This window comes from Balaenoptera borealis (assembly GCF_965194805.1).
Source record: "Balaenoptera borealis genome assembly, chromosome: 5".
NCBI classification, from domain to species: Eukaryota; Metazoa; Chordata; class Mammalia; order Artiodactyla; family Balaenopteridae; genus Balaenoptera; species Balaenoptera borealis.
The window spans coordinates 91,358,048-91,385,877 of record NC_138862.1 but is presented as its reverse complement, the minus strand read 5'-3'; the positions used below and the strand labels follow the sequence as shown (position 1 = coordinate 91,385,877).

At 35.5% G+C, this 27,830-nt stretch overlaps 1 protein-coding gene and 1 pseudogene across 5 annotated transcripts in view; one reads left to right on the top strand and one right to left on the bottom strand.

The window, feature by feature from the left end:
- Positions 1-27,830, top strand: part of NAALADL2 (N-acetylated alpha-linked acidic dipeptidase like 2) — a 1,512,458-nt gene that overhangs the window by 1,065,927 nt on the left and 418,701 nt on the right. For all 4 annotated transcript variants that reach the window (XM_082393971.1, XM_082393970.1, XM_082393972.1 and 1 more), the window contains one exon: positions 11,555-11,698. In XM_082393971.1, coding sequence (XP_082250097.1) covers positions 11,555-11,698 — 144 coding nt within the window. The remainder of the gene's footprint in view (positions 1-11,554; positions 11,699-27,830) is intronic.
- LOC309629767 (leptin receptor gene-related protein pseudogene) overlaps positions 1-27,830 on the bottom strand; it is a 336,046-nt pseudogene that overhangs the window by 52,074 nt on the left and 256,142 nt on the right. The gene's annotated exons all lie outside the window — the stretch shown is intronic.

Sequence of the window (27,830 nt, the reverse complement as noted above, 5' to 3'; positions counted from 1 at the left end):
TATTATCTGTCTGATTTGTGTATCTCAGTACACTCCACAAGTTGGGCACGAAGCAGAAGTGTTTATTCCCCCCCTCCTCCTCCAGGGGAAACTCAAAAGAATTAAAAGAAGTTATAGCAGGACAGTATGCAGTATCAAAAGGTGTAACTGGAAATTGCATTTTTTTCAGTTCTGTTAGACAGTATATGGATAGTATTTGTCACAGGAATAATGTGGCTCATTTATATTATAGCTGTTCTTCTGTGGAGCTCAAAGCACTTTATGGCCACTCTCGTTAATCCTAAAGTCTTGCTATGGGCTAGGTATTTGACAGCTTTTGTCCTCATCTGATGGCCTGGGAGACTCTAGTTTTAAGGATGTCATTGTGCAGGCATTTGCAGTGTTCAGAAAACAACCAACTGTAATGTGAACAGGTGAGAAGGATTTCTTACTTTATTTATAAAGGCTTTATAGTAATAATTGTCCCAAGAAGCCAAATGCTACATGTAATTATTTTAAATATTCTGACTTCGCTTTACCTTGAGGACAGTTTTCCTTCTGAATCTGGGTGGTTAATAGGACTTTCATTGTTCTACAAATCCAGGATTGAAACCTTAGTTCTTACTTTGTTACCTTGTTGGCACGACTCTGTTTAATGGGTTGCCAAATTTTGCAGGTTTGTGTAGGCTTTTCATGTGATATTTACCTTTCTGCTTCCAGAGACATCTTTTTTCATCTTTTTTCTTGTTGAGAAACCGCAATAACTTCTCACAGTTTTGACACCAGGACCTTCATTTCAGAGTCTAAAAGAAGCGGACTGTGCGTCCACTTCTGTTGCTTACCAGCTATTAAGCATCTCTAAGTTTCTGAGCTTTAGAGTCATTTCCGTAAAATGTAAATAATAGTAACCAGTTTGAAAAGTTGTCATATATAAAGTATGGGAATGGAGTGAGATAATATATTCTAAACACTGAGCTCTGTGTCTGGAAAAAAATGGGATCTTTGTGTGTTGTTTTTATTGTGTTCCCTTTTCCAGTTCTGTCCTTTTCTGCATAGTACTCTCAGATCAGTATTTCTCAAATCCACTTTCATGCTACCAATTCTCTGCTCAGAACCCTATACAAGAGCCCAGTACTTAATATTCCGCATACTTCTTATCTGTCATACAAGGCCCAGCACAATAAGGACTCCCTCTAATTCTCCCCTTAATCTACAACATACATGATGATCTCAGTTAGCCTTGGCTCCTTACCACTCCCTTTTCACACCTTTGTTTTCCCATCATGGCCAGTTTAATCATGTTGATTCTTTTGTCTGGAGTCATCTCTCTCATTCCCATTTTCTTTCTAGTTTGAAACTTGTATAAAATATCCTGTCAAAGCCAGAATCATTCGAAATCTGACATAGGTAAAGAGGACAGTTCTAGTAATTGTTTTGTAGCTGAGCTCTGACATACTGCCCACTTACCAGTCACGGGACTGATGTTAATTAAGATGGACCCAGAAGGTCCTTGACGTGTAGCTCAGCATATAATGACATCATTGGATTGTTAGGAAAATTAAATGAAGAATCTAGAAAGAAAATTTAGGCCAAAGTGAATAGTCTTGAAGTTTGTTTAAGCACCATTATCATGGAAAAGCTTTTAAAAGGTAACTGTGCTTGGTGCTGTTTGAAGTCCTACATACAAGAACTAACAGAGACATCATTCCTATCCTTAAAAACACCCTAGCTTATTAACTGGACCATTAGTGCTATAATGTGTCTCTCACTGTGCCATTACAGCCTGTGCTTGACTTCAAAGAAGACATTATTTAATGAGATAACCTTTCAATACACTAAAAAATATTACCTTAGTAAGAAAATAGGCAAAGCATTATCTTAAGTCTTTTTTTTTTTTGGATGTGAATTTAGGTTCCACTTTGTAAAATACTTTGAGAAAATGTACATCCAAAACAATTTGATTAAATTACATTCAAGTTATAGGACTCTTCTGTAAGAAAATTCTCATATACATAAATTCAGAGGAAGAATTAATAATAGAATATTTCTGACTTGAGTTCCATGTGCACACAATTCTTGATGATCAATCTGCGGCTTATTAGCTGACGGAATTTTTTCCATGGCACATGTTTAAAATCTCCATCTTATTCTTCCAGGTGTATCTTCTCTAAAGACACACTACCACTACAGCAAGATAATAGAGGGAAATTTTTCAAGTCATAATTCTTTGTGTGATTAATAGTAAAAATAATTTTAATATTTTTTTTAAGAAAAATAATAAGTCAGGAAGAGAATTGATTGAAATCTTTCATATTACCCATTCCAAATATGAGGAACTTTTCTGTAATTACAGTGGAATCTTTACCTAAAATTTAGATGTAACCATGTAAATACAAAGAAGTTCTTTCAACATAAAGATGAGAAAGATTTCTATTAAATTCATATCAGGATTATAAAATTCCATATGTTATTTTGAAACACAGTTTGGAGAGGAAACTTTTAGCTTATTTAAACAGTCGCTCATGGACAAGTTTTGAATCAAAATCTTAGAAATGGTAATCCTTAGACATTGTATATAGGATGAGTTTAAGGCTGTAAATGAGGTGAAAAATTTCTCCGAGTCACTTCCCAATTAGAGGCAGAGTAAGGAGCAGATTTTGGTCTCTGGAATCCAGACCATTGTCCCTTTGTTGTGTCAGTATTTGCATTTCAACAACAGAAAATACACAGGAAGCCAGGAAAAACTGGGAAGCTCTTCATATAGATAGCTCATTTAATCTAACATCTATATCAGAAGAACAAGGGTTAATTTTTTTTTCCATTTTTACTATCAGAAAACATCTAAAAGCTAAGTTAATCCAGAAATAATGCACTGGTTTTCTGCCTGTTCATCTAATCAGTCTCATAAAATAATGTGTTCTCTCATTACAATCTGGTAAGAAGAATTTTATTGTAAATTAATGGCTTCATGCTTTCACAGCAACCAAAAAACAGACAAAACACATCTACATAGTTTATCTTCTATCTTTGCAAACTGTACTTTTTCTAAAACAAGAAACTTTGCAAATCATTCCAATGTTCACACCCTTCAAGTCTGAAATGGGAAACTTCTCGGGGGAATGCCTCTGAAGAGGATTGCTTTGCTTTTATTACATGTAATGTGCAGATGGCCAATTATTCCAGTTATGAATCTAGACTACTCTCCTCGAAGTAAAGAACAGACTAAATATTTTGTCTGTCTGTTAGTTTGTTTTTCTTATGATACAGTTTATAGTTTATTTCCAAATGTTCATGTTCTTAGAAGGCTTTAGGGAATGAAATAGTCTTGGAGTAGACAAATGACGAATACAAAAGAATAGAAATATTTAGAGTTACGTGGAATAGGGAATCAGTTCTCATGTAACTAATTATTCTTCTGAAATAAAATTAAGAAAACATTTGTCAGTATCTGAATATTACCACTGCCATTTTACATCTACATTTTTACTTAAAATGACAAATTTATAAATATAAATTCAGTGATGTAAAACCCTATGCCAAAGGAAGTCCTATTTTTTGAGTAGAAAGGATCATACTACAAAAATATCTTTAGAAAACATGTTGTTAATGATGACCACCATCTACCTGAAACATAGCAATGGACTTTGAAGTAATTATATCAATGTGTTTTAAAGCCATTAAAAAACAAATTATTTATAAAAATATATTCTCATAATTCTGTAAATAATAATTCAATTATAGGACACGCCAGATTTCAGCTAACAATATAATTAATTACTATGCTTATGTCCTGTATAATGATCAAAAGAAGCCTAGCACCTTGCTTAACTGCACATTAATCAAAACTTTTTAATATAATACAAACTCTTCTTTAATTAAATGTTTGCCAAATTTAGAACAAATTCCAAGGCTGCATAACCACAGATATACAGATGACCAAGTGTATTTGTTTCAGGGGAGAGAATGATGGTAATTTATATTTTAGTTTCCTGTGCCCCAAATAATTTCACTTTACTGATATAAATCTTGAGTTTAAAAAAAAATAAAAATAAAAAAATAAATCTTGAGTTTATATGTCTAAACCTAAAGGAAAAATATTTTTAGTGATGGGAAAGCTTTTCTAGCTTTTTCTGAGCCTGTGTCATATCTGTGATCAGTACCTTTGAATGAACTAATTGGAAAGGTAGCGCTCAAATTAAATTAACAATTATTAATATAAATTAATCAATTATTATTAACAAAGACTTTTCTTATATACTACTTTTTAAAAATACAGTTGGACTCTACATAATTTGTATGCTCTTTTAAAGTCAGAATATACAGATACTGCTTTATAAATGAGTATGTTACTTTCTATTCTCTTTAATGTAAAACTAAATGACTTTTTATAATGCATCAGCTGAAGCTAATTAAATTATTAAAAGTTAATTAAATATTTAAATATTATGATATTTACTAGGGAACGTGGCAGGGTGCTTTAGCTTGAGAGAGGACCAAGGAAATGAGGAGATGAGACCATCTATGTCTTCATGTTTAGCATTTTGTGATTTTAAGTGTTATAAGGCATGAGTTTTAGGCTTATGATTAGACAAAACTGAGTTACTCACTTGAATACTGATGTGATCATTCATTCAAAACATATTCACTGCACCCTCCTTTTTACTATGAAGTATACTAAGCCATGGCAATAGACCAGTGAATGAGCCCTCAAGATGTTTATACTATACTCTGGCCAGTGAGCAGAAAGTGAAAAGGAAATTAGAGCAGAGCCAGTTTACTAAGTGTATAAGCAAGGACTTACATGGGGACACATATGAGGATCAAGCTTCCCAGAGTAAGTGACATCTAAGAGTTGGGTAAACTGGCATTAGCCAGCTTTTAGACCTACAATTTGTGTTAGTTTGAGAGAAGGCAAGAAATATGATGTAAACTCATGAAATAGTAATTTTCATTTTAATTATGAGAATAGCTGTCAGTAATAAAAATCCTGTATCCTTAAAAATAATTATACATGTGTGTATGTGTATACATGTATGTTTGTGTATGTATGTATATATGTATACACATAGAGAGCCTGGACAAGCTCTGAGAAGACTGCGTAGCACAAAGCATATTTAAATGTTATGTATTTCATTTTTAATAAAAATCGGAACAACACAGTGCTGAACTTGACTAGTTTGAAGGAAGATGGTGATATAACCAGCAGGTATGAGACACTGAAATAATAAAGGATCAGTTGTATTTACAAGGATAACAAAATGACTAGCCAATTTAGTGTGCTGTTCATTTCAGGGAAATAACTGTAAATTTAGTGAGCTAAGATAAATGTGAAAAAACATCCATGCCGATTATTTAATGGTCTGATTTCTGTCAAAGTGGCAGTCCTCTGGAGAAAGTCAAATCAAATATTCTGGGATAACATTGCTGATATCAGCTTGTTCATTTGATATTTGAGTCTTTTTCATAAAAGTGCAGCACAAAATGTAGTTTTTAAATCTCTACTTTTTAAGCTCTTTGATTGCTTGGTTCTCTGGCAAATGGGAAGTATTTACACTTTAGGTTTGTCAGTCTCTTACTATAATGAATTAGAATAGCTGAAAATGTAGAAAAGAAATTCAAATCAGTTAGAGACTGTAATATTTATTCATGACTGAAATAAAGTGTTGTAAATGTAATTTTGATCTTTAAATCAACAAATTTATCTTTGAGAAAAGAGCAGAACCAAAAAGAAATGCTCTCAGTCCAATTTAAACTTGTTATTTAGTGATAGCATATGCATAGACCTGTTACCCATTTTGAAGGAGACCCTCTGAAAAAACTGCTGATTTGGAGTTTATTAATATAGTCAAAGGCTCTGTCATCCTTAATTTGGGGTAAGGTGAGCAAACATAGTCTATTATTCTTCATCCTCTTCATCCCACTTTTTATATCTTCTTTGCTATGAAAATTATATCAGTTACGCTACAGAAAAATATATAATGATTTATGCCATTGCCCATCTAATGTGCACATGAGTCACCTGGGGATCTTGTTAGGCTACAGATTCTGATTCAGAAGGGCTGGGGTGGGGCCTGAGATTCTGCATTTCTAATGAGTCCTGCCCCTGCTGCTTGTCCAAGAACTACACACTGAATAGGAAGGATCTGTAGGGTCTATGGTTACATCACGTAGCACTGACCTTATGTTCACACACACGCACACAGAGTCAGGTGCCGAGGGCTGAGTTACACACCTCAATGTGGAAATCGTGCTGTCCTCCCCAAAGGCGGCACATTCTCATCACTGAGCCATACAAGGCCCTTATTGTTTTATTTACCAGCACATCTTTACTTTATCCCTCCTCTCAGTGCTTTAATTCTGAGGATCCCAGTGTCTAAGATTTCTGGTCTCTGAAGGTTTATCTTTCCTGATACTCTTTGGGTAATTGGCATTGCTTTATACACTAACATTTCAGTTGATTTTAAAAGAATTCCATCTTGCCACACAAAAAATGCTGGCAGCTAACATATTTTCTTTATATGCAGATGGGCTTGAAGTGGGCATCAATGATTTGAAAAAGCATAATGAAATCCTATTACATATGTACAATAAGAAACCATTTTACTTATTTTTAATCTCATTTCTTCTCAGTTTCAGCCACTGTGGTTCAGGGTCTAGGCCTCTGAGCTAATGTATTATTTTTATTTCAGTCAATCGCATAATGAAGACCCTTCAGTGTTACTTTGGTTGTTCAGGTATAATAGATGGGATGACAGTCTTCTCATAGTGAAATTATTTATAAGTTACTTTTCAAACAGTGAGTCAGTGATGGAGTCAATTTTGGGACTCTGTATACATATCCAGTTTGCTCTTTCTACTGTATGCATGTGGCATTGTACTGAGGATTGGATTATTGAATGGGATGGATCGATTTGGATCCTTATCTAGATTACAAAGAGTTCATAAAGTGAAGAGAGAACTAGCTATCTACTAAAATAAAACTTAGTGCCAGTCCTTATAGAGCCTACACAATGTACAAGCTATGACATAAATGCTATAATCTAAAAGTTAAAATGCTAAAATATAATGTCAAATATTTTCTGGATGGTACCGTTTGCATCAAGGTACATAATAGACCTGATTTTCAGCTCATATCTAATGGGTTCTTATAGTTTATAAATGCTTTAAAATATAACTGAATAAAAATGGTACAGGTATTTGGTTTTATTCAAAGTCTCTTAATCATGTAAGAAAATGAAATTCTATCAATTCTTCAATAAGTGAGTTTGTTTTAAATAACTTTTGTCTATTATTTAGTGTTTGCGTCCTGTAAAGTCCTGCTTTTAGAATCTGCTCTTAGAAGTGAACTGTTTGTCAAATTTCCATTAAGCTGAAGGTGAAAAATTAATGAACCACTTACTTCAGATATTTCAAAATGAATGCAAGTCTATTAGTCACGCAGTACAAAAAATCAAAGATTTTGGTATGTTCAATTACTGTTTAGGGTTCACTCACATTTAACTTTTAAATGCATTGTTTCAGATGCTTAATAGGGCATTCTGGAGAAAAAAAAAAAAGAATGAAGTTATTGATTTTTTATTAGCTTTAAATATATCTCAAAGATAATTTTATTTATATACTTTTTTTTACCCACACAAAGGTAATTTTAGAGCAAAGTTAATTAGTGAGTTGATTGGGATGAATGGGTTTTGAAGGTTTTGAGAGTAGTTAGCTGGGGAGAAAGCACTAATGTACAGCAAGCATAGGATTAATAGAATTCTAATTTTTTTTCAGTTGTACCCCTGCTCCATTTTCTAGGCATTCAGAAAACTGGTAAGACAGAGACGTTAAACTATTTTTCAAGAAATTGTTAATCCATCTTCCCTCCCTCCCTCCCTCCCTTTCCTCTCTTTTCTTTTTTCTTTCTTTCTTTTTCTTTCTTTCTTCCTTCCCTTCTTTCTTTCTTTTTCTTTATCTCTTTTTTTCTTCCTTCCTTCCTTCCTCCCTCTCTCTCTCCCCATCCTTCCTTCTTTCTCTCTCTCTTCTTTTCTTTCTCTTTCTTTCTTTCTTCCTTCCTTCCTTCCTTCCTTCCTTCCTTCCTTCCTTCCTTCCTTCCTTCCTTTCTTCCTTTCTTCCTTTCTTTCTTTCTTTCTTTCTTTCTTTCTTTCTTTCTTTCTTTCTTCCTTCCTTCCTTCCTTCCTTTCTTCCTTTCTTTCTTTCTTTCCTCCCTCCTTCCTTCCTTCCTTCCTTCCTTCCTTCTTTTCTTTCTTTCTTTCTTTCTTTCTTTCTTTCTTTCTTTCTTTCTTTCTTCCACTAATTATGGAGCTCCTGTTATGATCCTGGCAATGTGCTGAGCATTGTGTGTGATGCAATGATGTAGAAGACTTGGTCCTTTTCTTTAAGGAGTTTAGAGGGGAAAACCAAAATGTTTTTACATAGCGATAATGTTAATTAGAAATGGCAAGCACTAAAAAAAAAAAAGATGCAGATATATCACATAGAGCTGAAGGTGTCAGAGAAAGTTTCTTGTGGAAAATGAGTTGGGCTTTAAAGGAAATGTATAGTTCAGACATGAGATACATGAGAAGAGCAAGTAAAGTGGAAGGAATGGCTTACGTAAAAACATGGAGGTATAAATCACAGAATATGTAGGGGGATAGCTTAAGTTTTAGCATAAGATATATGGAGAGGAATGGTAGGAAATAATGTTGGAAATATAAGGTCTGAGACGGTGAAGGGCCTTGAATGGCAAGTTCAGTATCTGAACTGAGGAGTGGTGAAATCATGCAACATTTTAAGACATTTCATTTTGTGTTGGCAGCATGTTAACACCTAACATCCATGAAAACTGCAAAATAACAGACTGTACATTTCTCGTAAATACTATCTCATTGTCCTGTGTACACTATAAATTTCAAAGGTAATGGCTGAGGGAGAAAATACATGCTGGGAGAACCAGAGTGAGACGGCTATATCATATAGGACCTCCCAGCTGGCATGCTGAGTGAGGTATAATGTCTGTGCCTTGAGATACTAATCACCATGGCCCCAGGTGCAGCCTGGAGAAACAGCAACTCAGGACAGCAGCTTCTTTGTGGTCTGAAGGTCCCTTTCAGTTGACCTCAGCTGGCTGCACGGCTGCTAGAGTCTTCTATGTGAACCATGCAGGGCCCGATTCACGGGTGTGCAACCCGCACTCAAAAGGGCCCACACCTGATTCATTTCCCTGCTATTGCCATGTTGAAATCCTTCCCACTTTTTGAACAAGAGACCCCACATTGTCATTTTGCTCTGGGCCTTGCAAATTATATAGGCAGTCTCGGTACTATGACACGAAAATGATTATGAACTACACTATGGTCAAATGAACTATGCTATGGTCAAAATGCACAGTTGTATAGCCATATAAAAAGGGCTACTAAATTATGAGACCAGCTCTGTGTTTATACAACAAAACCGATCCTAAGCTTAAATCTCATTACTTTTTCTTCAAAGCCATGACTTCCGTGACTGCCATAGGCCCAAGCTAAATACCACATTTTAGCCTTGTGGTTTTCCTGATGATAAATTAAGGAAATGCTTCTGTAACATATTTTCTCATTTATAATCTTTCTCCTGGAGCCTGTATACCAGTATTGTAGAGTTCTGCACCCCATGCAGTTCTACCAAGTTAAATTCTGAGAAAACCTGTGGCAATTATTTTCCCTAATATAGGTCTGAAAAATATAGCTCTGTATTCTCAAGCATTATTGGCTACCTGATAGTCATTCCATTGGGTATTTCTTTTTCTGAGTCAGTATAAATATATAAACCGAATAAGCACATATTTTTTAGTTCTTTCCTTATGCAGAATTTATTCTCTCCAATCTCTTTACTCAGAGTACTTGTGTAATTTTTCTCTTGTGTTACCATAGTTGTTTCTCTCCTTATTTTCATTTAATTATTATTTTTTCAAAGTTATAGATGAATATAAATAGATATTTCTATAAAGCTTCATTTATAAAAATGTGTCACCTTTTTTATCCCATCCTTCCCTGTGTTTCTCTCCCCTTTGTCTGTCCCAAAGGCAAGCACTTAATTGCTTTCAACATTTTTAGTTGTTGCCTACTTTTCATATTTACATCTCTGCCTCCCAATAGTATGTTTAAGAGCTGAATACATTTTTCAGTTGTATTCATTAAATTGACTTACCACTATGAAAGATAAAGATTTAATTTTCCTTCATAAGTTTCCATGTTCCTTCATCCCTGACGTTTGCCCTTTTCTCTTTTTTCCTAAAGAATAATATCCATTTTTGTATTAAAAAGTCATTATTTATATTACTCTATGTGAATATTTTTCACAATGTACGATGATTGCATTTTTCTCGAGAAAATTTTTGCTCCCTTTGAAACTAATAGCTGTCTCATTTTATAGATTTCTCATTCTTCTGTATATCTCGAACCTCTTCAAATGCTAATTCTCTGATCTTACTGTGAATATGTTCTCAGAACATTAAGACGCATCTGGTATTCCCATGATTTTTGTTTTCCTGGAGACCCCCTTCCTGACCTCCTCTTCTTATCCTCACTAGGTCTGCTGCTCATGTGCCTTTCTAGGTTTGGCCTTGGCTGAGAGCTCCTACTTAAGAATGGCAGCATAAGTTCATTTGAAGTCCTGTATGTAGTGAGATGTATTGACTGATAAGAGTCAATGTAGGATGTCTTGAGGGAGTTGTTTTATTGGTAGACTTCCAGATTTTCAGTATTTTTTCTATATTCTCCATTGCCCTGGTCCTATTTACCACAAGTGAATTTTCTAGCGCCCAACCTGGAAGGAAGGATTCTGGGCACCACAAGAGTAAGGCATCTGAAGGGTCTCAGCAATAATAACACCGTCCTATCTAAAGTATGAGTCACCCCTCCCTGTGTCTGGTGTCTCCCTGTTCAGTGTCCCACTTTCAGTCTCTGCTGGAGGGAGGGAGGACCGGTCACTGTTCATGTTGACTGGGTGAGTGAGGGTTCAGGAGGAGAGACCCCCCTCACAATCCGAATTTCATCAAACTCTCCTATTTCCAGCCCCTCCATTATCCCTATTTTAATAGGTAGCTGGTGTTACCAGTTCTCAAAAGTTTCTGGGTTCTGTGGTACAAACTGCATTGCTTTTCAGCTTCCCCCCTCTGCTGGCTTAGGTTTTGGTCTCCTTGGTCTGTCACATCAGTTGACACTTATTCATCTGCTTTCATGCTTCTATCGATAGAGAATCTTATCGCTAATGTGTCTCCTATTCTCTTGGCCCCTGTGGATTGATGCTTTTTATCTCTTTGTTGTCATTTCAGTGGAGAATGGAAGTAAATGCCTGTGTACGATATGCCATCATTGACTAGGATACTTAATAGTATTTGGACTGAATTTTTATTATGAAGTATCTCAAATCATTTTTAATAAGTAGACAGAGTATAACCAAGGAATAAAACAAACGAGCTGAAATAAACTTACTGCTCATCATTTAAAGACTTATTACAGAAAAACCTGCTCTTCAAGTGTTTTTACTTCTGTTTACCTCTGTTTTAACTTCTGTTTACTAAGGATTCTCTTTCTTTCTCTTTTGAATACAGATGGAAGCTTTAGACAAAACCGATCAAACCTCACCTCTCTACTAGTGCAGCCCATCTCAGCATCTCTCGTTGCAAAACTCATCTCTTCGTCGAAAGATAGAATCACACACAGTGCCTGTAGCCCTCTAGAACTTCCAAATAATGGTAAAGTACTTAATGTCTTTCTGTGTGTCTTGTAGTTTTTATAAGGCCCATGATCATTATTAATCTCTTTGATTGGCATTTTTCGGATTATTCTTTTAAAAAAACAAAAACATTTATTTTTGTTGAGGTGAGCATTTATTTCTCTTCTCTGGCTCTTAAAAGGATATTTTTGAAAGTAATTTTGATAAAGACTGAGAGTTGACCAAGCTGAGAGATTAAAAAAGAAGAAAAGCATTTTGAACTGTAACAAAGAAAAGCAGCTTTACAAATAAAGCATTTTGTACATTCATGAAAATCTGCTTAACACAACTTCTCAGTTTAAGCTTCAGGAGTCTTGTTGCCTGCCAAGATTCAGTGGATAGCAGTGAACTATCTGGCATATGAAGTCTTTTAGTAGAAAGCATTAAAGCCTAATTCCTGCCGCTGACTAAAAAAATCCCTCTGTCTTTACGCATCATTGCCCGAGAGATGCTTCTTGTACTGCAGTGCAGTTTGTCAGGCCTTGTTGGACCACATAGGATAAAACTCAACTCATTCAGCTACTGTGGTGGGGTGAAAATCAGGGGCTGTGTCTTATTTCTACCTCCAGCCTCAGCATTAGACCTCTAAACAAGAGACTCTCTTTGCATATTGTTAAATTTGTATCAAGTCGCTCTGAAAGTCAACTTGAGGGCTCTGTTTTTGTGTCCAGACCCAAAGGCTCAACTACCATGTTTTACCTCATCTGTTTTCTCCTGACAACAAAAGCATAAAAAATACGTTTTGAAAAAGCCTAAAAAAAACACACACACAAAAAAAACACCTGAGTACATTCAGAATTGCCCTTTGTTAGAGACATAGGCTTTTCAAAGTTCTGTAGCTTGAGAGCCTCAGCTGAGTATTGATTGAACATAGTGGGAACTATAGAAAACAGGGTTAAGCCTATGTCCTCAAAGCAGGAAAGAAGAAGCTCTTGAGGAGCTTTTCGTTTTGCTTAGTTTTTTCTGTCTTCTATTCCTGAGCCCCGCAATTTGATAATGAGCTCTATTTGTTAAAATATATAAATAACACTATAATAATAGTTTACTTGTAAGAAAAACACTGGACATTGAAAAGACCAGATTTAAGTCCAGATTTAATTAACTGATTGATTTATTCAATAAACATTTACAGCCCCTAATATGTTCAGCCACTGTCCTGCCCTCAGTGACAGTCTATGTCAGCTCCATGACTGCTCATATGTCCCGCCCCCGCGGGAAGCTTTCTGTGTCTGCGTCTACAGAAGGATATCTCACCTTCTAGTATCTTACGTTGTTCTGAGAATCAAATTAGGACGTTTAAGTGAGTACTTTTCTATACTGTAAAATGTTATGTTAGCAAGTGTCTTCCTTATCAAATAACTAGATCAATTTCCCCCAAATATGTTAAATGTCTGCATAATAAGGGCACAACTAAGCAAAATGGCATTCTCCAGCTATATCTCTCTCTGCACTAAGTTAGCAACATGTATGAAGTTTAGAGGAAAAACTGAGATATATTCTGAAACCTGTTTGTAACTCCAGTGTTAAAGAAGCAACAAGCTAGGCCTGCTTTCTAAGCAGTTATGCCATATCATGTTTTCCTCATGAGTGTGGTGATTATTATTGGCTTTAGAAATTTTCAGACAGAGATATATTTCAATCAAGATATTTCACATTGTAATGGATCCTACTTTCATCATTTTTTTACTATGGAATATTACCTTTTGATTACCCAAATACCGACTGAGCAGTCTCAGTGAGTTATTACATTTAAACTGATCTTAAATGTAGGATAAATGACCCTTTACCCCAATGTTTTAGACAACAGTACTCATGAAACATCCAAGATAATTAACTTTTAAGTTTTCTAAGAAACACATAAATACATTAGTTGCTCACTATGATCTGTATCGGGATGGGGCATGAAAAGGATACAGAATGATGTACTATGTTTTTGAGCAATAAGAGCAACACTTGTAGTTTATGGATTAAAAAAAGTAATGTAAAGCTTATTATAATTACATCTGACTTGAATTTTTAAGTATAGTCTTGAGTTTTAATGTAGGAAAATCTTCACTCAAAAGTTTGGACAGGAGTGCATTAAAAATATGTGTACAAATCAACTAATTATTTATCTTACTCATTTAACCCTTTATATACACTTAAACAGAATTCTCTAGAGTCCAGACAGCAACGTGGTGGAGTTTGCCTGCCATGCTTTCTTTTTCAGCATCCATTTGCCCCTTCCCCTTTTTGAACTGTTGCCAACATTTCCTAGCAATATAGTATGAGTAGGTTTGACCATAGCTTAAGCTGTAGAAGTAGATCCTGATTGGCTCGAGTCTATCAGCATATCACATCAACCATGGGATGATAGTTGGTTCAAGGATGATGTAAGTTTGGCCAAACAGAGACATGACTCAACTTCTGGACTTTGAATAATGGCTAACTTTAACAGTAGAGCTGAAGAAGAAAGCATATAGCCCTGGGATCTTTCAATAGCCTTTCTGGGACCTTGAGTATAATACCTGAAAATGGAACCAACACAAGGAAGGGGTAGGTGAATAATGTGGAGAGAGAGAGTGTGAGAGAGAGACTGACTCTTGTCCACATCATTTGATGCCTAAATAAAGCCTTGTCTAAAAGCCAAATCTACTGAATTAGCCACATATATGAGTCAGTACATTTCCTTTCTTTTTTTTTTGTCAACTTATGTTCGATTTTCAGTTACTTGCAAACAAAAGCTACACAACTGATACTGTAAAACCACACTAAACAAAATAATTAAATATCTATATGCATGAAATAGACTCAGCTAAGTGAAGTGAAGAGGATGGTATTTGTAGGGCAAGTCCTGGAAGAGCTAAGAAAATTGTTTGAGGAATAGAAAAGGAAGCAGGAGAAAAAAGTTTCTTGCCCCAATATATACAGATTTGTTGCATTGATTAGATAATTGGATATTGACACCCTTTAATTTTCCATGACTTTTGTAGGTCTTACCCATTGATTATATATTGTCAATCTTTGTCCTTGAGAGTCAATCAATACATGGAAATGTGAATTTTCAGATATCAATCTGAGCTTGTTGTTAAAAACCATGACTATAGTGAAAAAAATGAGATGAGAAAGTATAAAATCTGTTAATGTAATTTAGGGTGAAAAATATTAATGAATTGTGCTTAAAGAAATATTGTAATATGTTTGAATTACTTTTGATAGATAGAAAAAACTGACTTACTGGATGCGTAAAATTTAGTGTCATTAGTGATAAGTTTTCACATAAGTAAATTTGGATCATATTTCTTCAAATGGATATATATATACATAGCTATATATAACTACTATTTCCCTATTCACAATTATATATGTTCTTTGTTCAAAATTATTATTATTATTATTTTTTAAATGCACATCCAATCATGTCACTTTCTGGCAAATTCTTTTTTTTTTTAATATTTATTTATTTATTTATTTATTTATTTATTTATTTATTTATTTATGGCTGTGTTGGGTCTTCGTCTCTGTGCGAGGGCTTTCTCTAGTTGTGGCAAGTAGGGGCCACTCTTCATCGCAGTGCGCGGGCCTCTCACTGTCGCGGCCTCTCCTGTTGCGGAGCACAGGCTCCAGACACACAGGCTCAGTAATTGTGGCTCACGGGCCTAGCTGCTCCGCGGCACGTGGGGTCTTCCTACACCAGGGCTCGAACCCGTGTCCCCTGCATTGGCAGGCAGACTCCCAACCACTGCGCCACCAGGGAAGCCCTCAAAATTATTTTTATCAGAGTAATATAATGTTCTCTGATAATTTTTATAATTTTCACATATTTCAAATGAATTTTGAAGATCTATATTTCTAATTTGTTAACAGCCACTTGAAAGTATGTATTATTTTCATTTTTTGAACGGAAATGTAAAAAGAAGTATTGAACATATTATCTACAAAGTGTGGTTATTCTAAAAATTTTTTGGCAAATAATACATATTAGCTTTTAAGGAAATATCCACTAACAAGGAATGTTAGTACAGGTTAAGTCCAGCATTGCTTTTTGTTACATATGAGACTAACTATCCTGTTCAGAGTAGCCTCAGTGTTGCTGTATGTGAAAAGATCCAGGAGTACATTGTGCTATTCTGGTAAAAGAATGTCTTGAGATATACGTGTGTGTGTGTGTGTGTGTGTTTCTTAAGTAGATAATGGAGTGGTATGGATGTGATATGGTGTGGCTTGGCTTTTAGAGGCTTTGTAAAAGAGAATTCCCCAGTAGATTTTTTTAAAAGTCAGAGAATTGAAGACTTGTTTTAGGGCAGGGTGGGCTTTAATAACTTCTAGCCATCAACATGGAGGGAAATATCCAGAAGAACATGAGGAAAAATGTAATGTACTCAGATAACTTCTATACAGCATTCATGTAGATATGATGGCCACTCTTTTTAAAAAAAAATTCAGTGAGCTAGACTACTGTAGGAAAGACTGATAGGTCTTGTGACAGATGCAAGCTAGATGTTAGGAATCACTAAATGGCACTGATGACACCCCAATTTTATGGCTCTTCAAGCCGCCAGTTGCACAGTGAACCTAGGAGTCTGAGCAGGAAGCCGATAACAGAGTAATCTGTAGAACTAAAGCTCAGCCTTCATGAGCTGCCAGTCTGCAGTCCTCAGACAAAAGGGAAAAAAAGCTTCAGAAATCACTTTGAAGGTCTGTTCATCAAGGGTCTTAAACAGAGTGAATGCAGGTGGGAAACCTATTATCCAAAGTCCACAGAAAGTACAGTCAATTCTCTGTTTCCCGGGGAGTACAGGTTGGGTTTAGGGAGGGAGACACAGATGTCATTCACCAGAACTTCTCAGGTTTCCAGTTTTCTGTCTTGACGGTTTTGATTTTAGGAAATGATTCAGCTTAGATCCAGTCTAGAGTTTTGTTTGTTTGTTTGCTGGAAGACCTAGAGACAATCTGAAATACACACTCTGAAGCAAAATTACTTTAACAAGTATTTTCCTATTTTTAATGTTTCTCAGCAATTTTTTAGTTTCTTACATTCTTATCACATCGTTTCTTAAGTACCTGTACTCTTTCCAAATTATAGAAGCTCCAACTAAATTTTGTAGTTTATGTATAAATCCATCAGAGCATACCCTATCTTTATATTTTGAGGATCATTTTTTCATAATCCTTTTTTCATAATGGGTGACCATTGTCATTTACTATCCTAGAAACTGCCAGAGATTCCTGAATGCCTTTCTGGTTCTATATCTTGCTATTCCCTTCATGTAGCCACAATTTCTTCCTGTTATTCTATTTAGTATTATCCAGATATGTCTTGCAAGTTGTAAAACCCCAGTATACTCTAAAGCTCTGTGCAAGTGCCATCTCCTCCATAAAGAGCCCTTTGGAGTTCTACTCCAGTTGGAAGTACCCTGACTCTGTGCTATGCTTTAGGCAGTTATATGGTATTTGGTATCGGGATATCATACTCTCCTGAGGAAGAGATAAACAACTTGGATTTTCATTAGAATGTATTGTTTCTACTTTATTTCTGTATGATTTCAATTCTTTCAGGTTTTCTTTATAGCCGAGGATTTGATTAGTGTCCCATGAGAATTTAAAAAGAATGTGTACTGTGTAGTTGTCAGGTGTAGAGTTTTATATGTATCCATTTTGACCAAGTACATTAGTCAGGTCATTCAAATATTCTGTATCTTATTTTTAGTGCTAAAATCTCCTACTATAAGTATCTATTTGTTTATTTTATCTTGTAGTTCTATCAATTTTTGATTTATATATTTTGAGTTCATTTCTTAGATGTTTATAAATTCAAATATATCAAATCTTCCTGGTTAGTTGAAACACTTATCAGATGAAGTGATCTTTATATCTATAATGCATGTCTTAAATTTGATTTGACCTGATTCTAATTTAACTACATTAGCTTTTTCTTTTTCTTTTTATTTGGTTAGTGTCTTTATGCTATATCTTTTTTTTTACTTTCAACCTTTCTGTATCTTTATATTTTAACATGTCTTCTTGATAACATAATTTTCATTTTACCTACAATCTGATCATCTTTTAACTGGAGCATCTAATCCATTTAATGTGATTACTCATGTATTTATGCTTATATTTTTCACCCTGATTTGGGTTTCTTCTTTGTACCGTATATTATGTTTTCCTCTTATTTTATATCTCTTTTTAGTTTTAGATTTTTTTGTCATTAGGTTTTTCCTCTATTATTTTAGAAGTTATAAATACTTTTTGTATTCTTTTAGAGTTACCCTAGAATTATAGCTTCTTAGGTATCCCCTCTCCTGCTCTGCCCCATGGTAGGTCCCTTGGAAGGGAGTGGGGAGAGCTGTCCTTTAGGATTCCTACTTTATGGAGGAAAAGTCTCTTTTTATGGAACTACTTTCTTCTCTCCAACTTGGACAGGCTCAGGGCTTTTTCATTTGACCTTTGTATCTCACGAGGCTATCAAGATTAAAAAGTTCTCCAGGTTTTGTAAATTCCCTCAGGTTGAAAAGCAGTTTTATTACTTTACTTATCTGGCTGGCTTCCCATCACAACCTATATTTTGATCTAGTAATTCCTTACTTTCTTGCTAGATCTTAGATGCCATTAACAGATTTGTTACGCATTTTATTCAGCATTTTTAATTATGTTCAGTGGGAGGGTTGGTCTGAATATCCTAGCCCACCATATTCCTAGAAAAGGCACCCTTCTCCTCCTCTCCATTCATTTATTTCCTGGCAACACATATAGATGACTCAGTGAATATACCCAGATTGGTCAACATATAAATCAGGTTGTCATCAGGAAATCAATGATATGCTAAAACTGTGCAATCCAAGGAAAATTAATCAGGGAGATTATGGAAAAGTGTGGATCTGAAAAGGGAAATAGAAAAGGGTGGCTAGTAATTGTTACTCCCCCTAAACTTGAAGGAGTAAGAAGAGAGAGTAGTTACAGGAAATGGCAAGTCCTTGAGCGGCAGGAGAAGGTAGTCTGTTGGACCTATGGCTTTCAGATAAGGAATGCAGTCACTGCCAGCAAGTGACCAGCCAGAAAGGGTGATGGAAAATTAATAATCTTTCTCTTATCCAATTTGCTGATCACGTGTTGATGCCTTCCATTCACTAAAATCAACTTGAAGCCAAGTGTAAAGGAGCCAGGTATATGTACTCCACAGAGGTGAGACTCCTGGGGCAGAGAGCTGGGTAAAGGGTGAAGGTAGATCTGGATGGACAAATGGAAACTTTGCAGCACAGATAGTGTTACAGATGGTTAGTCTGCTGACTAATTGGATGATTTGTGATATGTAGACTGGGTACAAAGATGTATAAAAATGTGTTAATTTTCACTCTTTTTTTTTCTTTTTTTTTTATACAGCAGGTTTTTATTAGTTAGCCATTTTATACATATTAGTGTATACATGTCAATCCCAATCTCCTAATTCATCACACCACCACCACCCACCCCCCCACCACTTTCCCCCTTTGGTTTCCATACGTTTGTTCTCTACATGTGAGTCTCAATTTCTACCCTGCAAACCAGTTCATCTATACCATTTTTCTAGGTTCCACATATATGCGTTAATGTTCGATATTTGTTTTTCTCTTTCTGACTTACTTCACTCTGTATGACAGTATCTAGATCCATCCACATCTCAACAAATGACCCAATTTCTTTCCTTTTTATGGCTGAGTAATATTCCATTGTATATATGTACCACTTCTTCTTTATCTATTCATCTGTCAATGGGCATTTAGGTTGCTTCCATGACCTGGCTATTGTAAATAGTGCTGCAATGAACATTGGGGTGCATGTGTCTTTTTGAATTATGGTTTTCTCTGGGTATATGCCCAGTAGTGGGATCGCTGGGTCATATGGTAATTCTATTTTTAGTTCTTTAAGGAACCTCCATACTGTTCTCCATAGTGGCTGTATCAATTTACATTCCCACCAACAGTGCAAGAGGGTTCCCTTTTCTCCACACCCTCTCCAGCATTTCTTGTTTGTAGATTTTCTGATGATGCCCATTCTAACTGGTGTGAGGTGATACCTCACTGTAGCTTTGATTTGCATTTCTCTAATCGTTAGTGATGTTGAGCAGCTTTTCATTTGTTTCTTGGCCATCTGTATGTCTTCTTTGGAGAAATGTCTAATTAGGTCTTCTGCAGTACAATTAGGTCTTCTGGAGTACAATTTTTTGATTGGGTTGTTTGTTTTCTTAATATTGAGCTGCATGAGCTGTTTATATAATTTGGAGATTAATCCTTTGTCCATTGATTCATTTGCAAATATTTTCTCCCATTCTGAGGGTTGTCTTTTCATCTTGTTTATGGTTTCCTTTGCTTTGCAAAAGTTTTTAAGTTTCATTAGGTCCCATTTGTTTATTTTTGTTTTTATTTCCATTACTCTAGAAGGTGGATCAAAAAAGATCTTGCTGTGATTTATCTCAAAGAGTGTTCTTCCTATGTTTTCCTCTAAGAGTTTTATAGTGTCCAGTCTTATATTTAGGTCTCTAATCCATTTTGAGTTTATTTTTGTGTATGGTGTTAGAGAGTGTTCTAATTTCATTCTTTTACACATACCTGTCCAGTTTTACCAGCACCACTTATTGAAGATGCTGTCTTTTCTGCATTGTATATCCTTCTCTCCTTTGTCATAGATTAGGTGACCATAGGTGGGTGGGTTTATCTTTGGGCTTTCTATCCTGTTCCATTGATCTATATTTCTGTTTTTGTGCCAGTACCATATTGTCTTGATTACTGTAGCTTTGTAGTATAGTCTGAAGTCAGGAAGTCTGATTCCTCCAGTTCCATTTTTTTCCCTCAAGACTGCTTTGGCTATTCAGGATCTTTTGTGTCTCCATACAAATTTTAAGATTTTTTGTTCTAGTTCTGTAAAAAATGTCATTAGTAATTTGATAGGGATTGCATTGAATTTGTAGATTGCTTTGGGTAATATCGCCATTTTCACAATGTTGTTTCTTCCAATCCAAGAACATGGTATATCTCTCCTTCTGTTGGTATCATCTTTAATTTCTTTCATCAGTGTTTTATAGTTTTCTGCAAACAGTTCTTTTGTCTCCCTAGGTAGGTTTATTCCTAGGTGTTTTATTCTTTTTGTTGCAATGGTAAATGGGAGTGTTTCCTTAATTTCTCTTTCAGATTTTCATTATTAGTGTATAGGAATGCAAGAGATTTCTGTGCATTAATTTTGTATCCTGCAACTTTACCAAATTCATTGATTAGCTCTAATAGTTTTCTGGTAGCATCTTTAGGATTCTCTATGTATAGTATCATGTGATCTGCAAACAGTGACAGTTTTACTTCTTCTTTTCCAATTTGTATTCCTTTTATTTCTTTTTCGTCTCTGATTGCCGTGGCTAGGACTTCCAAAACTATGTTGAATAATAGTGGTGAGATTGGACATCCGTGTCTAGTTCCTGATCTTAGAGGAAATGCTATCAGTTTTTCACCATTGAGAATGATGTTTGCTGTGGGTTTGTCGTATATGGCCTTTATTATGTTGAGGTAGCTTCCCTCTATGCCCACTTTCTGGAGGGTTTTGTCATAAATGGGTGTTGAATTTTGTCAAAAGCTTTTTCTGCATCTATTAAGATGATCATACGGTTTCTATTCTTCAGTATGTTAATATGGTGTATCACATTGATTGATTTGCATATATTGAAGAATCCTTGCATCCCTGGGATAAATCCTACTTGATCATGGTGTATGATCCTTTTAATGTGTTGTTGGATTCTGTTTGCTAGTATTTTGTTGAGGATTTTTACATCTATATTCATCAGTGATATTGGTCTGTCATTTTCTTTTTTTGTAGTATCTTTGTCTGGTTTTGGTATCAGGGTGATGGTGGCCACATAGAATGACTTTGGGAGTGCTCCTTCCTCCACAATTTTTTGGAAGAGTTTGAGAAGGATGGGTGTTAGCTCTTCTCTAAATGTTTGATAGAATTCACCTGTGAAGCCATCTGGTCCTGGACTTTTGTTTGCTGGAAGATTTTTAATCACAGTTTCAATTTCATTACTTGTGATTGGTCTGTTCATATTTTCTATTTCTTCCTGGTTCAGTCTTGGAAGGTTATACCTTTTTAAGAATTTGTCCGTTTCTTCCTGGTTGTCCATTTTATTGGCATAGAGTTGCTTGTAGTAGTCTCTTAGGATGGTTTGTATTTCTGCGGTGTCTGTTGTAACTTCTCTTTTTTCATTTCTAATTTTATTGATTTGAGTCCTCTCCCTGTTTTTCTTGATGAGTCTGGCTAATGGTTTACCAATTTTGTTTATCTTCTCAAAGAACCAGCTTTTAGTTTTATTGACCTTTGCTATTGTTTTCTTTGTTTCTATTTCATTTATTTCTGCTCTGATCTTTATGATTTATTTCCTTCTGCTAACTTTGGGTTTTGTTTGTTCTTCGTTCTCTAGTTCCTTTAGGTATAAGGTTAGATTGTTTATTTGAGATATTTCTTGTTTCTTGAGGTAGGATTGTATTGCTATAAACTTCCCTCTTAGAACTGCTTTTGCTGCATCCCGTAGGTTTTGGATCGTCATGTTTTCATTGCCATTTGTCTCTATGTATTTTTTTATTTCCTCTTTGATTTCTTCAATGATCTCTTGGGTGTTTAGTTACGTATTGTTTAGCCTCCATATGTTTGTGTTTTTTATGTTTTTTCCCTGTAATTGATTTCTAATCTCATAGCATTGTGGTCAGAAAAGATGCTTGATATGATTTCAATTTTCTTAAATTTACTGAGGCTTGTTTTGTGACCCAAGATGTGATCTATCCTGGAGAATGTTCTGTGTGCACTTGAGAAGAAAGTGTAATCTGCTGTTTTTGGATGGAATGTCCTATAAATATCAATTAAATCTCTCTGGTCTACTGTGTCATTTAAAGATTGTGTTTCCTTATTAATTTTCTGTTTGGTTGGTCTGTCCATTGGTGTAAGTGAGGTGTTAAAGTCCCCCACTATTATTGTGTTACTGTCAATACACTCTTATAAGGGATACAAAGAAGGTAAAAGCTATTTTTGTTGTCGAGTTCACACTCCTAAAAATATCTTCCTATTTAGATAATTTGCTAGTTTAAAAGAATAATATTTAGTTAAACTTTAAATGTTTTTTCCAACTGCATGCAATCTCCAAAGAGTACATGCACACGTGGATTTTTCTGTGTATATGTGTTCACTAAAGAGGGGTTAGCTACTATTGCCCAAAAGTTCGTGGTGAAACTGACCAAGCAAATGGTTTTTGTTCAGTATCTGTTTGCTTGTCTCACTTTTTCAGAACCAAAATTTTACAATACTACAGCATATTTAGGGAATATTCATGCATATTTTTACTTTTTTTTAAAATGTAATTTCTGTTATTACAAAAATGGTTACTGCACATTGAGTTAGAAAAGAGATAAGCAAAAATATGAAAAAAATCAATACATTCTGTGTTAGTCATTTTAAGCTTGCATAGTAAGTTACCACAGACTGGATGCATTAGACAACAGATATTTATTTTCTCACAGTTCTGGAGCTGAGAAGTGCCAGACACAAAGTGCCAGACACAAAGTGCCAGAAAATTAGCCTTATGGTGAGAGCTCTCTTCCTGGCTTACAGACGACTGCCTTCTCTCCAAGTCCTCACATGGCCTTTTCTCTATGTACACACGGAGAGAGTAACAGATCTCTTCTGTCTGTCCCTCTTTTTATAAGGCCACTGGCCCTATCAGAATAGAGTAACATTCTTAAGATCTTTTTTAACTTTAATTACCTTCTTAAAGGCCCTGTTTTCACATAGAGCCAGACTGGAGTTGAGGGCTTCAACATATGAATTTTATGGGACACAATTCAGTCTAGAACACATTTTTTACACCCAGTAATTATTGCTTTGAACACCTTGATATAAATTCCTATAGATTTAGATATACATGTATATATATAGCCAAAATGAGATCATACTATACATATTAGTTTGAAAATTGTTTAATTATCACCACTTTTTCATGATAGTAAACTTAATCATTTTTAATACACAGACTATATTAAGTTTTAGTAATCACTGTAGTCTTGTACAGTGGGTTTATCCAAACCAATATTCAGTTGAGGCCTAAAAACTGTATTTCTTCTAACGCAGTATGATCCTCTTTTCCTCTTTTGACACTCGTTTGTGGGACCAAGTCACTGGTCCTGCATGTGTCTTATTGTCTAGATTTGTAGGTTGCTTCTTATGATTTTTATTCAACTAATTCTTCTAATCCTTGTATTTCCTGTAAACTTGAAATTAATTCTTAATGTTTATAATAGAAAACTCATTATGTAATTAGAGGATAAAATTTTTTAAGGACATTTTCTTGTAGCTGATGTTTTTGTCAGTATCCATGACATGGTAGGGCATGCCCCATTGATTCAGGTGAAGTGGGGCATAGTGGACAGAGTTGGGTCTTAAGACTAGAATTACCCCCTTGCATAAGGTTACATTCACTGGAGGATATAGTAAAATGTAATTTCTGAGAAAATTCCAATATGGCAGGAAGAACATGGTGTCTGGGGCAGGTCTGATATAAGTTTGTATCCATTGGTTTGGACATTCTAGTTATTTGCTGCCAATCCATTCTGATTGGTCAGTGTATGCTATATCAATTGATAAATATTTAAAATAAGAAAATAAGACCCTTAGTCTAGAACATATGATGTCCAGTCACTAGTGTTTGTTCAGAAACAACTTTGGCAATAGGGAGATCCCATGTGGAAAAATGGAGTACGCAAAAAGCTATAAAAATTATGATGATATATAATCCAGAAATTTTATACTCAGATAGTTAGGCAAGCAGTTGGCATTTAGGAAAGATGTGAGCAGACTGCAAAAGTCCAGTCATCAAAACTGTGGTTCTAGAGCAGATTCCTGTCCCTGGGGTGCAATAAAATTGAAAAAATAGAAAATAATTCAGAGTCCCAATCCTAGAAGTTCTATTCTAAATTCAGGAAAGCAACAAATGCTTAATTATTGCAGCTGGGACTCAAGAATTAGCAGCAATTGTTAGTCCTCAAATCTCTCTAAAGAAGGTTGGAATTTTTCCTAGATACTGGGTAAGCTTACAGTGCAGGTGGAGATGAAGCTTTGTTAGCTATTGGGGAAGAAGATGACTGAGAATCAGTTGATCCTTCATGATAGCAACAAAAATGCAAGACAGAATTATCACTGGAACATAATTTCTGCACATGATGAAATTAAGGACTGGAGAGAGGTAGCTGCTTTTATGTCTTTTAGCTCTGACACTCCTCACCCTATTTGAATACAAATATTCTCTGAGTGGAACACATTTTTGTCATCTTGAAATCTTTTGAACTTCACATGTCAAATTTAAAGCTTCCATCCAACTATGGAACATGAAAGACAGAAAACATTTGGTAAATGTGAGCTGGAAATGTTATCTTAAAGTAAGAATACATACACACATACACATGCACCGACTTTTCAAATAATAAACTGCATCTAAATGTTCCCCAGGATTTTCTAATTTCAGAAGTATTTTTATTATTTTGGAATACATTCAAGCTTACAGAAAAGTTGCAAGAATAGCACAAAGAAATTTCTTCCTCAACTACCCAAGTGTAGGCTGCAGACATGATAAACAGTTGCATCTGAATTCTCTGGCAAACAGTGACATTCTCTTGCACAAACAGCAGGACCATTACAAACAGGAATTAAACTTTGAAACATTTCTACCATGCACTACGTAGCTCCCATTCAGCTTTTGCCACTTGTCCCAATAATGTCCTAAATAACAAATAGATCTAAACTAGGATCATGTGTTGCGAGTTATCAAGTCTCAAATTTCCTTCAAACTGGAACAGTTTCTAGCTTTTTTTTTTTACTTTCATTGCTTTATCCCTTTAAAACTTACATGCCAGTTATCTTCAGAATGTTCCCCAGTTTGGGTTTACCTGATGTTTCTCATGAATAAATTCAGGCTCTGAACCCTTGGCAGCAATATTATGGAAGTGAGACTGTTTTCCAATTGCTAATATTAATTTGTTCCATTACTGGTAAAGCTAACTTTGACCACTTGATTAAGCTGGTGTCCACCAGATCTCATTAAAGTTACTCTCTATTCTTTTTTTATAATCAATAGCACTTGAAGTTATGCAAACATCGTACCCCCACCATTTCTACCTTCACCCAGTAGTTTCAATGTTCACTGATGTTTTTTTGCTCAAGTAGTCATTTCCAAGATGATGCCAACAGTGACCTTCTAAGTCCATCATCCTGTCTACTTTTATTAGTTGGCATTTTGCTGTAAAGAAGAACTTTCTTTTTCTTGTTTGTTTGTATGTTTCTTTACTTATAAATACAGTATCAATTTATTACATAATGAAGATTTATATTCCTAATTTATTCAATGGATTATGATTCAATCCTTTTTTTTTTAATTAATTAATTAATTTATTTATTTTTGGCTGTGTTGGGTCTTCGTTTCTGTGCGAGGGCTTTCTCTAGTTGTGGCGAGAGGGGGCCACTCTTCATCGCGGTGCGCGGGCCTCTCACTGTCGCGGCCTCTCGTTGCGGAGCACAGGCTCCAGATGCGCAGGCTCAGTAGTTGTGGCTCACGGGCCCAGGCGCTCTGCGGCATGTGGGATCCTCCCAGACCAGGGCTCGAACCCGTGTCCCCTGCATTAGCAGGCAGATTCTCAACCACTGCGCCACCAGGGAAGCCCCCCTATTTTTATTTTGATACTCAAATTGTCCTAGGTCAGCCAGTAGCAGCAATTTCTACCTGGATTCTGTGTCCTTTGATGTTTCCTCAGAATTCTTTGTGTATTTCCTTGGTTTTTGACACAGCAAGGTATACCAAATCATGTTGTATTTCCCCACCCCAACCCTGTTACCAGCTTTTTCCTAAATGATCCCTAGTTCCTTTGAGTGGAGAGTACTGTCTAGAAAACAAGATGTGGATTCTAGATGTGCTCATTGCTATTGAAGTGTTGCTTTTTTCAGTACCTGTTAGTAAACAAAGATAGGAAAATATATATTTTGATATTATATTTTGATATAAATATGTATGAATATATATATACACACACACATAGATTTACATCTATATCTATCTCTCTATCTGAAAAACCATCAGTACATATCAATACCTAGTGTTTTTCTCCTTTCATGTTTGTAAATCCCATCTCTGAGAGTGAGAAATCTGCTTCTCATTATTCTGAATATATATACTTGAGTAATCAGTTCCCTTGAGTGTAAACATTTGATGCCTTTCCTTCTTCCTCTACAAGAATGCCTTTCCCATTCCATTATGACTGTGACAGCCAAGCCAGGCACTGTCACACATGGACTATTTACCCTATATCAAGTGCTCTGCCTATTCCCCATCTGAAATGCACCCCACTCAGGCTCCCACACTGTGTGTTGTTCAGCTCTTAAATGGGGATAACCTTAGTCAGCTTTAATGACTTTTCTCATTACGCTGTTCCCCCTGACAGTTGCTTTCCTTTCCATATTCAGACTTGCATACACACACACACATACACAACATCCTCCTCATGCTTGGGCCCTGATACCCTGTGCTAAACTACCCCAACCCATTTGGATGCCTTCCTTTCCTCACATGGTCTTCAACCCCTTGCTCTGGGCCACAGTGGCATCATCTTCTACTGCCACTGTCAGAGGTGCTAACCTTGACCAACCCATGTAATGGCTTTAGGACTGATTCACTCATGAAGAGAAAGGAAGGGAAGAGGAAGAAGAAGAAAACATACATTGTTTATGAGTACATGAATGTTTAATTCACATAAATATTCTTGAGCAGTATATTTATTTTCTTTCTTACTCTTTTCTTTTCATTTAGCAGTCTGTAGTTAATATTTATCCATGTTGTCAAAGGTACATTTACTTCATTGCTTCTAAGTGCTATAGAATATTTAAAGAGTAGCTTTACTCTATTTGATATATCCATTATTCCAAAAATGGATGCCTAGATTGCCTTCACTTCCTTGTTGCCAAATATTCTAGGTTCAAATTTCCTCTTGCTATTTTTTATTTCTTTAACAACATTAACTTATGACCTTCTTGTATTATGTTGTTTTTGACATGCTTGGTACCAATCTGATTCTTGTTTTTTC